The 12,950-nt window shown below is 36.4% G+C and overlaps 1 protein-coding gene across 3 annotated transcripts in view; it reads right to left on the reverse strand.

Moving 5' to 3' along the window:
• LOC128999383 (protein spire-like) overlaps positions 1 to 12,950 on the reverse strand; it is a 191,309-nt gene that overhangs the window by 89,953 nt on the left and 88,406 nt on the right. For all 3 annotated transcript variants that reach the window (XM_054425863.1, XM_054425864.1, XM_054425862.1), the window contains exon 3: positions 9,090 to 9,207. In XM_054425863.1, coding sequence (XP_054281838.1) covers positions 9,090 to 9,207 — 118 coding nt within the window. The remainder of the gene's footprint in view (positions 1 to 9,089; positions 9,208 to 12,950) is intronic.

Below are 12,950 nucleotides of genomic sequence, written 5' to 3' on the forward strand. Positions count from 1 at the left end.
TAAGAAAGTTTTTCAGCATCACTGGATCTTTGAAAGTGAACTCCAATTAATTAAACAATAGTGGGCGAAGCCCTTAAATAAATTTTTTAGTTGCCAATCGTCAATCCGCGAGATTATAAGCTGTAGAAAGACATCACAATCGCAGATATCGGTTAAGTAGGATGGCAAAGGGATGTCACAGGGAAACCCCTTAACGTATCAGCCTAAATATATAGACAAATAGATAGGTTGTAAAATTGTTTGACTCTTTAACCATATTATTCTTAGAGACCAAACCGATTAACGTAAACCCAAACGCAATCACTCCCTTGTTAACATTTCCCTCCAATTATCGACAAATGTCGTGCCGGGAGATTTCACCACAGAGCACACACGATACAGGACCGCGCATCCATAGAGTAAGTAATGCTCAAATTACCCCCTAGACCCGATCATCAGGGTGGACTTTCTCCTCGTAGAAAGCAAACAGATATGACCTTGGGAATGGTAATTACTGATGTAGTTTTGTAGTGCGTCCAAAGGGTTCAGCCGATGCGTAGAGGAATTGTTATGCAGTAGCTACAATTGTCCAACTGGCATTGTACAAGTGGTGGTGCCGTGGCCACACTCTATATCCGTGGTCGTATATCCACATTATATCTCTTCATCGTAGAGTGATGTTATGAATGCGTACCTGACATTAGGTTTAGCATCACTAAATTTTGACATAAAATAAAACTGGGAACTGAACTAGAAGGATGTTTAACTTTTCAGACTCACAAAGAAAACCTTTGAGGTTAAAGTAAGTTAATTCAGTGATGAAAGGTATTTTTTGCAACCACAATCAGTCTTTTATCTTCGGTATTTATTTACAAAAACATTTTTAAAGTGGAAAACTGTAAGATTACCAACAAAGTCTGAATTAAAATACTTTTGGTTGTACTAGCTTGATGTAGAAACTCATTTACATAAGTGAAAAGAAATAGGGTCTAGTCCTACAGAAAAATTTAGTATATAAATTCAACTTTATTTTGAAAATCTACATCTTATAGGTAGACTGTCACATTGTATTCTTCTGTAACAAAAAATAATATGACAAAAAAAATGTACAAGTTTGTCCAAACCTAATTTATTATGATTATTATTATAAAAATGGTTTCTTATAATGTCAATAGAAAATGACTGTCACAAAGATATTAAACACTTGATTTTCCAAATTGAATTTCTTCCAAAGTTGCTGGACTTGTTTGGGAATCGTTCCTTTTAATCCAATAAATAATCCATTTATATACATTTTATTACCTTTATTTATTATTATTTATTTACCTTTGATTTATTTACGAAATAAGAATACAAAGGCGCTTGTTTATAGTGTTGAAAAGTTTTATTTAACGTTTTCGATACTCAAATGAAATGGATTATGATTTAAATATGTTATAATGTGTATTTTTATATTATTTTGAACTTCATATAGATCAAAGTAAACAATTGTGTACAAAAATAATAACTCTTTAAACTAAAAAATGAACGAGCTAACACTAAAAAAATAAAACCAGTCCAAACTATTAACACAACTCTAATAAACCAATCTCATAACAATTCTTTATAGACTGACTTACTTTCACCTCTTAAAACTCATTACATGCCATCTCTATAGTTAACTGCGGTAGTTAACTCTATATCATAACTAGTACATAACTCAGTGTTAACCACTCACTCGCCGGTGAGAAATGACACTGCAATTATGAGCTGAACCAGAGTTGTGGCACATAAACCGTGATTGACCACATCTAGTAAAGGTTAGGTTAGGTTGTGAATGAACGGGGAGGAAGTGAAACGAGAATGAAGTTTATTACACCACTTGTATGTAGAACACTAATTATAAAACAATGATTGCTTCAAAGAGAACAGATCACATGACAGCTTAATCTTCTGCACGCGTTTTTCAGACGGAAAAACTCACATTGTTGCATTTTAAGCCAAGTATGAATGGAGATGAGTGTATATGGCGCGATCTTGTAGTCTTGTTAGTGACTATGGCCGACATATTCCGTAGACACACCTGTTAATTAACAGCCCATACAGCTAATGGCAACTAAGGGACAAACAGTTTATAGTGGAATCCTAACCACATTTTTGCCTTTGGTATATACTAATTGGTCTAATTGCCTAGCGTCCTAGGACAAAAAAAAGTACTCACCCGTGCGGACGTTAATCCACACCAGGGAGTATCGCATCCACAAAGGAAAACATTGCGAGGGGTCGACTACTCCTTAACAAAGGGCCTAGTAAACCTAAAAAGCAAACCTAATATTGCTAGGAGCAAATTAAACCTAAACATTGCTAGGGCTAAGTAAACCCCCAACCATGCAAGCTACATACATAGTGGTGGTTACATTGCTAAGGGCAAAGTAAGTCTTACCATTAGTTTGGCTATTAAACAGTAAGGAACATACTACTATTACTAAGTTCTGTTTTATTCGTAAGCTGAATAGTGAATAGCAACACAGTTTATATTACTGCAATGTTGACTCCAACCACAAAGGATACGACAAACACACACACACACGTGCACGCTCGTCACGGTCGTGCTTACCAACTCATTAGGAGTTGCTCTCATGTCAGGTCTTGTGCAGGGTGTAGTTTGTAGCTGACAATCCGACAATGGACCTCTGCCCTACACTGTTCTGTCACTAACTGTCAGTTGGCGGCAACGTGGACAGACCAAATAGAGCTAATATTATTTCATACGGCTTGTCTTTGATAAATGGTGTGGTCAGGATTTTTACTCTTAGGGTATACCACAGAGAAGTAATCCTTTTGGCCGTTCATTAATTGCACCAAAGAGTTCCTGAATTGCGCCAAGAACTCAAAAGGGTCCCAAAAGATTTTCCTCAGGTGCGCCAAGCCCAAGTCAGGTAGGGGTGAGTTCCTGGCAGAAGTCTGATCCTAATATATCCTAACCTATCCTAACTTAACCTATCCTATCCTAACCAATCCCTAACCTAAACCTAACCTACTCAATCATCCGGCAAATACGTACGTAATAATGAACGTATCGGGTGGCTCCCTGAAATAGTTGGCGCACCCCTTACAATAATTACAATAACCGCTAATTTCTATACCGTCTTTGACCTATTCAGTTGGATCAGGCACTTTTGCACATTAGCCATTTCCACTTGTCCAAGCATCCGACCAATCATTGAACAAACGAGAGCCTATTTAAAATTCCAGTGACACAACGTGATGGGGAATGTTTTTGTAAGTTTCTTCGCAGGTTTGTGGCACGAAGACAAACCTGGCTGTACATTCTACGTACTTCGCCTCATTTGGAAGTGATTATTTGTGAACTTGCGGTGTTGCCAGATGCTATCTTCCACGGTTTCTCCCGTACTTGCCTAGAATGTATGTTGGGTGACGGAGACTTATAACACTTTCGCTGAACAGCGGCGCCAACACATGAAAGTGAACTACACGCAAACCTAACGTTAGGTACTTGATGACGTCATTGAGAGTATGGTGTGAAATTGTATAATCCATCCCGATTTTAGTTCTCTTAAATCATCCACGAATTCATCGTTTCGGGTAAATTCAAATAGGAAACAGAAAAAAACTTAAGGTAAATTTTTCAGTTCGCTAACATCAAAATTTTATTAGTGCATTAAACGCTGTTAATCACACGATATTTAAAGTAAATGTTTGTAAACAACAGAAATGTAAACATTCATGACGACTTTGGTTGACCTCAAACAATGTGGTCTAATTTTGCAACGATTAGAATGTTATATCATAGACAAAAAGAATTAAATATAGACTGCCAGCCATGCAGTGGTTACCATGGTTCTGACACACACCACTGGGAGCGCCGTATAGTTACGTAGCGCGTATGCCATAACTACATGGCGCTCCCAGTGGTGTGCGCCAGAACCTATGATAACCACAGCACAGCTGACGGTCTATATTTAATTCTTTTTGCATATGTATAGTTATATCCACAGTATGATGAAAATAGTTGTTCATCACACGTAGCGAAAGTGTTTATTAATCGTAAAACACGATTGCGTACTATAAGGTGATACTTTCGCTCCTAAACTAACAGACGGGTCCACGTTTTGTGTAGTGGGAAGCCCTCTTAAAAGTAATGAAATATTTCTTTGCATTTGCATACTCTTGAAAAATAAAAAAAAATTGACAAAGGCATTTATTAATATTGTAAACATTTAGCACCATGATAGTTTTCTTTGTAACATAATTATTTTAGCCAGCTACGTAACATAAAAAATTCATCCCAAAGATTGCGATGATATGCGTTTAAATACATTTGAATACATTTTGAAATTCAGGATGATGTCAAAATTATAATATCGGTGTCACACCACGACTTTAGAAAACTTGGCTAGTTATGGCTAAAAACTTTACTAAATATAACAAAATAAAGGGTTTACATGGTTAACCGATTGCACTTCGATCAGATTTTAATTTTAATTCAAAGGTAAACTAAGAAACATAACACTGAGGATTATTAGTCCAAGCCTTTGACTAGATACTGACAAATTAAAAAAAATTGAATTTTTTATTTATATCTTAAGGTCCAGTTTAAAACAATTACTTACATAAGGTCTTTTAGGTTTAAATACCAAAATATACATAAAAGTAAAACAAAAAACAACAAATCTAAACAACGCTCAAAGTATAAAAATTCCACAAACCGAAGACGTACATATGAAAATAAAAATATTAAAGTATGTGAATTACCACAGTAACTCCTTAATAATTAGCCCCGTGCAATAAAGATAATAATGGGTACTTTACGACGCAATCAACCATAAAACTGCTTTACACTTATTATATTCACATTGGTTACAACCAATTAAATACAGATAACTACCTGCCATAAAGTGATAAATAAACAAGTCGGCTTCGGCTAGTTCTGCATTCCCATGATTACACATTACCAATAAGGCTCGATATCGTGTGCACTTTCACTGTTAACTCTATGTTTAATAGATTCCACTCTTTATTACTCTTTGCGCGATCAGCTGTGAAAGTACGATTAGTTTTGCCCAAGTTAACCACACCGCCATAGAAAGTGTATCGCATTGCACTTGTTCAATTTATAGCCCCTAGCGCACTTGTGTTGGACAAGTTGTAATTGAAAATAATGATTACAAGTAGTGAAACTGCTTTAAAGTAGATTTTGCTTAACGTACAATCGATTTAGTGTAAAATTCGAACCTCTATAAGACAAATTTCAAAGGGTAGGGGGTGAAATTCGTACCATCGAGGTATTCTTAGTAAAAACGTTCGTTTTATCGAGGTTTAAACTGCCGTCATTCGTGTTATAGAGGTTTCTTCTCGCTCTGAGACAATGACTAAGGAAGGAAGAGGGATGGGTGTGGATATCATGTTAAGAGCCTATTTTTGTTTTGAAAACTACGTACTATGGAGGTTAAGAAAATGAGAAATTCGTCTTATAGAAGTCGCATTCGTCTTGTAGAGGTTTTGTGTTGAGAATATTCGTTGTATAGAGGTTAATCAGTCCTAGCCCATGTCACAACCAAATTCGTCATATGGAGGTTTTCAACCTAATTACTACGTTGTACAGAGGTGTTTTTAGCATTGACCTTTATGTAAGTTTCTAGGGGATTTAAAATCGTTTTATCGAGGAATTCGTTTTACCAAGGCTCTTACTAAAGAGGTTCGACTGTATCATAAAGAAATAGTTACTGTCTACAAAGCAATGTATATTTAATTAGTCAATGAGTTGATTACCCTAGTTGGTGCCAACATAACAAAACTACAGCCTTTTGGTTTTCTAGCAGAGTTGCTGTGACAGTGCTAACTCCAGTTATATTTCTAGCTCAGTGTAAACCACTTGATCTGTTGTAAAACCTATTAACCACAGCAAAAGTTAATATAAATAATAGGGTTTAATAATAGTTGCTAAAAGCATATATTCTGGATACTAGGACAAAACTATACATACCCCACTATTAAATTAAGTTAGATACAACAAGAATGGCCCTGTGGTAAAAGAAACGTGCAGAAATGCCTTAAGAAACCACTTACCGGTACCAACAGGATTCATCTAACAATTTCTTTCGAAGAAGACATACTATTATTTTTCTAATTTACACAACCTTCACTCACAATACTATTTACACACATTGATTTAAATAACAAACAATTTTCCTACACTCCTCAAACTGTCGTGGAACATGTATGTCTTGTTTGCAAACTCAAAATGGATTTAAAATTTAAATACCCCGTAGGCGCTTCCACACCCGTTTCCATTCTGAAGAGATGAAAAACTGGCAAATTGCTACTTAACATTCAAGGACGACGAAGTGAAGCAATTACACTTCGGTGTAATCTATCTCTATAGTTGCGAAGTAAATTATAAACGAAAATCTTAAGAGGAGATTAGAGTTTAATAACAAAGTCCAATGCTTCCCCGTGGGTTTATCTTAATATTTTGACTTGATCGTCTATTCCGGTCTGAAGATGAGAAATGTAAGATTATGGACTATGTTGACATGAAATTGAGCTTCTGTGATTACACTATTAATGCTAAATCACTGTGTTTGCTTTCATTATCCTTCATATACTTTGGCACTGCTCAAACATTTTAATGTGAAGTTTGTAAAATTATACTTAACATTCACTAGCCGCGGTAGCGAGCTCGGTGTGACTTGGCCTTTAACGCAAATTTGACTAAAAATGGCTGTTTGTAAGTAAATTCAAATGGTTGCTGTGGCAACTAGTTTCAGTTTAACACTGGATGCATCATCAGGCATTACAAGGACTTTACACAGTTAAAAGTAAAACTTGCTGGAAGCGAAAGAAGGAAAAGTAAAGTGGCAGAACAGAAAACATGAATAATTCTGTTATATCTTGTTTATTAACACCCACTTAATTATCTAGTAGATCAGACTGCTTGATGAGTTTCACTTATATTTATGCAATTTGTAAACCTTTGCAACAGTTAAACAGCTGTTGTTGCTGATGAAAGGAACGATCGCCATAAGGGAAAGAAGGGAAAGGACAATACCAGAATACTTTCCCCGCAAGAACTTGATGCTGTCATAGTCAAGAGCCGGGTTAGGTTAGGCCAGGTCAAGCATGTTTTGTTTCCTAAATACATCTTTATTCATAACCCAACCGACCGGACTGAGATGAGAGATGGGGGCGGGAGTTCCGGGACAGGACTGGAATAGAGAACTGTCTGGAGGGGCTGGAGTCAAGGTAATAAATAATAAGCTGCAAATTTTTAAAATAAAATGTTAAATTGCAGATTTTAGGCAAACCTTTTTGATATTGCGAAGGTATTCCATTTTAGATTGCGTGCAACCACAATTTTTGTCTTGTAAAGTCAGAAATTTATTATGTTTTGTATCGTAATCAACGAACACTAAGTGGAGATGTGATTTCATCTGAATGATTGTACGGTTTTGCTATTTTGAAATACTACAAGTCTATTACTGACCAGTTTAAGCTCTGGCACTTTGACACCGTAATCAATTCCATAATAGACCTGGTAAAACTTCGAAGGAACATATATAGAGGTGTATCACTTGAAAACAAACAAAAAATACTATAAGACTAGCAATGCAATTGCGTATGAACCAACGCTTAAAAGTTAAACAAATTTCTTGTTTAAATCTTGACTTCAATGGTGTCATTTTATTCGCAAACTCAATTAAGTGACAAATGTTTAAAGGGATGAAATTTATTGTTATGACGTCAGTTTATAAGCTTCAAAAATATGTTGGGTTGAATGCTTACAAAAATCTAAACTGCCTCAAAATGCCTAAACTGTAAATGATAGAAAAAGCTCAAACAATGCCACTATAGTCTGTATGAAGGAACCTGTCTCATGACACTCCTTCTACCAGGGTGCTGGCCAATGTTTAGCCTGAGTACAGTCCCAGTAGACGTATCAGGAGAAAGGTTCCTTCACACAGACTATAGTGACATTGAGCTTTGCAAAAACGAATGCAAAATCTATACAATTTTTAGACATTTGTAAGATTTTATACGAGTTTAACTAGCGAATTCGAGGGTTTTTAACTAACAAACACAGCTGTAATACACAAGAACGTACTCTCCCAGGAAGAACTGAATAATGGTCTCGAGATCCATTGTGGGGACTGGCTGGGTACAATATGGATGCTGTACATTGTACAATATGGATGTATGGATGGATGGAGGGACTGATGCATGCCTCCGCCCCCTGGGTACACCGGAACTATGCACTACCAGTGCCGCACCACTTCCGCCTCCAGTACTCCAGTACACACATACGCTCACGTAGGCCTACTCATAGTCGACTCAAAACTTCAAAAGAATATCAAATTGTAAGCAAATACGGACCTAGGAACTGTATTTGAAAACATCCAAGATCTCACTAGACATGACCCTTGAATATAACCATCATCCTCCATGACTGATGCTGACGCACAAGCAACCAATTATTTTGCAACAAATATCTCTCCAGAAATTTCTCGTCTGGAGTCGAGACAATATACGACAGCAGTTTGCCGTTATCGCTAAGATTAGCCGGGACAACGACCCAAGATAACAGTTATATACCGGTGTTAAACACAGGAAGTTTGCCCAGGCATTGCTCGACGTGGTTTATGACTACAACCCAAGTCTCCAGGTCACTGAGCGAGGGGTGATAACGGAGGCTGGGGACTCCAGACATCATGTAGGCTACTGGAGTTATCTCGTTTGCATGGATAGTCGAGTAGGTAGTAAAAGAGAGAAAGATACACCTAAAGATTGTAGTATCCATAAAAACTTAAATACCACTTGATCGACAAGCAACTTGGTCGACATCAGTCGAATCGTCGATCAAGTGGCAACTCGATCAACTGGTCTTCACCTTTTTAAACCAATGAACGCTACGCTTTTAAATCTAAGTAATCAATAACATAGTATTGAGTGCTATCAGCTGTTAAAACATTCATAAGCCATTGAACTTGATACTTTTTATGGAAAGTGCACAAAACCATGGTAGAATTCATGGCCAACTGGTAGAAGATTGTTTAGGACGTTGAAAATTCACATTTTGAAGTAAAATAAAGCAATGAGTTACAGAAACTTACATGTCCTCGTCATGTCGCTGATGAGCTGGTCCAAGTCAGGGTGAAGATGTCTCTCCTCCTCATCTTCCAGGCCGAAGTCGAGGGCTCGGAACACCACCAGGCCCAGGCCGGCCACCACCTGTAATATTGACTATGTAGGTCAAGTTGAAAAGTAAATCAGTTAAGAATTAAGATAAATTAGTGCACCTGTTGCTCGAATTCGAGCAATCGCAAAGTATTCCAGGCGTTATTTCAAAACGAATAACAGTCATAATATCCGATTACTTAAAAGAGTCAACTCAAAAATAATGTATAAAATCACTCCACTATAGTTATCAAAACTGAAAACGAACTCACTCTGAAAACAAACGCTCACTCCACTCCAGTTATTGAAACTGAAAACAAACTCACTCTGAAAACGGACGATTTTGTGTGTATCATGTGTTCACTATGAACAGCTGTAATTAATACAAATTATTCGTCTAAATAGACAAAATATTTTCTTCATAAGAAATATATTGGGATTTTGATGGCCTGTGGGGCAAAGCCCGAGAACATTTATTACAGGAATTGGTGAAAGGGGGCGTCTACACAAAAAAATACTTAATTTTGACACATCGTTTGTAAAAATCCGCCCATTTTAACGGAGGAGTAGTGTTTCGTAGAAATCGCCTTCACGTATTATATATAAGGATTATATTATCAGCTGGGGTGTGGCTTCCCCTATCTAGAATGTCAACGAATCTTAGAAAAAAAACTGTCTTAAACGTAAATTTGCTTATAGGAAACTTAAGCAACAAGCGGAATAAACACTTTAGTGACTATATATAGAGTGCGGGTCTTTCGTTAAGGGTCGGGTTCAAATCTTACGAAATTTGCTAACAGGTGATCTCATCACCCAACAGTTCAAAATACATGTAATCTGTATACCGACCTATCAACAAAACAAACAAATTGAATTTAGATCTTTTAATTTCGGAAGGGATACAGAAATCTCCTTCACTAAAAACAATAATCTCATTGCAGCAGAAATCGGTTGAGCGATTCCTTCAGAGGTAATATTATATCCTATTATAATTGTGGAAATTAATACACAAAATTAAAGCAATAAAAAATATTTCAACAAATCATTATGGGATGAACAACTTAAAAGATCTAAAATGATAAGCCTATCAAGATAATTGCAAGCAAACACCCAGCCTAATTGGGGAACTAAGTACAGTAGTGAAGTGAGTGACCGCATAAACCCCCAGCCAGGAGTTGATTCGCCAATAACGTAGAGATATGTGGGAAGCGTCCACTGACTCCGTTGACCTTGGTTGGATATCTGATAAAGAACATAAAACAGTTCTCCAACCGTGACTGCGTGGTCGTGTGGTTGTGTGGCTGTGTGGTTGTGTGGTTGTGTGTTTGTGTGGTGTAGCATGCGGACTGAACAGAACTCACCGCTGTAGACAGACAGGGAGCTAATAGTTTGTTTAAAGCTGCGTTCAAAATTACCCTGTAGATAGGTAAAAAGACATATTACAACTATTTGTGTATTAAGAACGCTAAGAGCGGCAATGACTGCTTACACACAAGATTAACATATCACCTTTTAAGTAAACAAGTTATTAACTTATCGTAACACAAAAATTAACTTTTTAGGTTATGTTATTTGTTTACGGGTTGTTAAAGTACCTAATCCGCGGTTGTGATAGGTGTTTAAACGTTAACAGTGAAATCAGCTGATTAGCGAGTGGTAATGATCTATTCTTGCTCAAGAGCATAAAGAGCTATTTTGCGTAGTGTTTATAGGTGTGGCAATGTAATTATTTCCTTGCAGTGGTAGGAAAAAGTAATATATTAATCTATTGAAATTGTAGAGGAACGTTATTCTATTCTAATTTCTATTCTCTTCTCTCTCCTCTATTTATTCTTAGATGTAGTTGTATTTCAATTACAAAAAATAAAGGTTTCTTTGTCTGCGTGAATGAAATATCACGAAATGAACATTTAAAATCTTTTTGTCAATATTTTAACCATAATGATAAATTTGTAGAAGCATTCTGTTGGTCAGTCGGAGTCATTCTTAAGACTTTACTATAGCTAAAACACTGGTATTTAGGAGCCTGCCAGAGACTGATGATGTTTTTTAGAGTTGACATTTATTCATTTGACTCCCAACGGCAATTCAATTTGCTAACGTATTACGATATTAGAGGGCACAGAATATAACCAGTCTTATTTACATTCTGTGCCCTTTGTGCGATTCTCAGGAAAACTGTTTACAAATACAAATATTTACTATTTACATTTAACCCCCTGATCACTGTTGCATCCAATGATTCCCGATTTCACGTCAATTCTATTTTGATCTTACGATTCCCACAAATCCTACGAATCCAATTGCATCATGTGATTCCCATTTTATTCCATAAATTGAAATCCATCGTTGATAGCCTAAAACCCTCATTCAATGGACTCCCTTGGGAAACAATTCAAAAGTACAAAGACAATTACTAATCTCACAATGTCCTAGATATTTAAATTATAATTCTTTGATATAAAAAAAATACTTTCCGATGATAAATAACTCTTCAGCAGCTATTTGAAACTAACCAAGATGGCCGCTTAAGAATGAAGCCCAAGGGCTATTTAAAGGAAGCCTAAAGACTCTTAGGAAATCGCCCTTGATAACAAGTCTTACTTAATACTTAATACTCCCGTGAGAGTCTTGTTATCGAGGTTCTACATAATAAATGGAACTGTAGAGGACCCCACGAGTTACACAAGTGACCACCGTCGTGGTTCGCAGAGATGACCAACAGCAACAGTCCCTGGACCACAACATCGGGTTGCAACAACAACGGTCGTGCCTCGGTTACATCTGTTCTGTTATCAGTGCGATAAGGTCTGTTCCCAGAGTCGTGACCGCCCCTCAGATAACTCATCGCCAATTGGAGGTTCTACGTTTATGAGAACAGTTTCTGACGCTCAGAAACGATTTCGCGGTCCGAGTGATTTGGAATTCTTTTGACCTTTGACGAAACCGAAACTCCAGATTAGATTGAAAGCGAAATTCTTCCACGAGTACAGAGATTTCATCTTTATATATGATTTTTATTTTTATCTTTATGATATTTGTATGTTAGTTTTTGACAATTTTAACCATGTATTTACATCAAAGAAAGGTTACAAAACCGTATTTGCCACTATGAGTCATCTTGTTAAAAGAAGTTTGAAATACATTAACTGTGAGACGAGCTAATTTCGGAATAACATTCAAACCACTTTAAAATACGGTAGTAAAATAAAATACATGAGAACAATTACAAGCTTTCCATGAAACAACCCGCTCATTAATTAGTAAACTGGATAAGGAAGGGGTTAACAGTTTCAATTATTTTTCACTAGTTAATTGATGCTAAGTAGTTGCCATTTCTTTATCATTACCTCACGAAGGGTGTAATTGTACATGTATTGATTGTATTAGAAACTCTTAACATGGGTTGGTACATTTTTCAAAAATCTTCAACGAACATGTATTATAATATTTCTATAGAAGCATGCATTCCATTTCCCATTTGTAACAACTGGAAGTCATAAAATATTAATGCACTAGCATGTGCAATCAAGTCAATACCGATATTCCAATATTGCACAACAAACGTTATTGAAACCAATGTGCATGCAATGTATTGGGTTTTGAAATTATTGCAGACATCAACTTGTATTGGTATGCAAACATTGTCAGTTTCGGTTCATTATTTGTTGCTACGGAAATTTCTAAATAAGCAACAAATTAAGTAAAATTTACAGAGATGACCCTACAATCAGCCATAAGCGTTTTGAGAGTGAAGGAATATGAGTGTTTTGTCTATCACATAGTATAGTTTGTTT

Source organism: Macrosteles quadrilineatus, unplaced genomic scaffold (genome assembly GCF_028750875.1).
Source record: "Macrosteles quadrilineatus isolate MER2022 unplaced genomic scaffold, UCM_ALF_1.0 Scaffold_8__2_contigs__length_117827958, whole genome shotgun sequence".
NCBI classification, from domain to species: Eukaryota; Metazoa; Arthropoda; class Insecta; order Hemiptera; family Cicadellidae; genus Macrosteles; species Macrosteles quadrilineatus.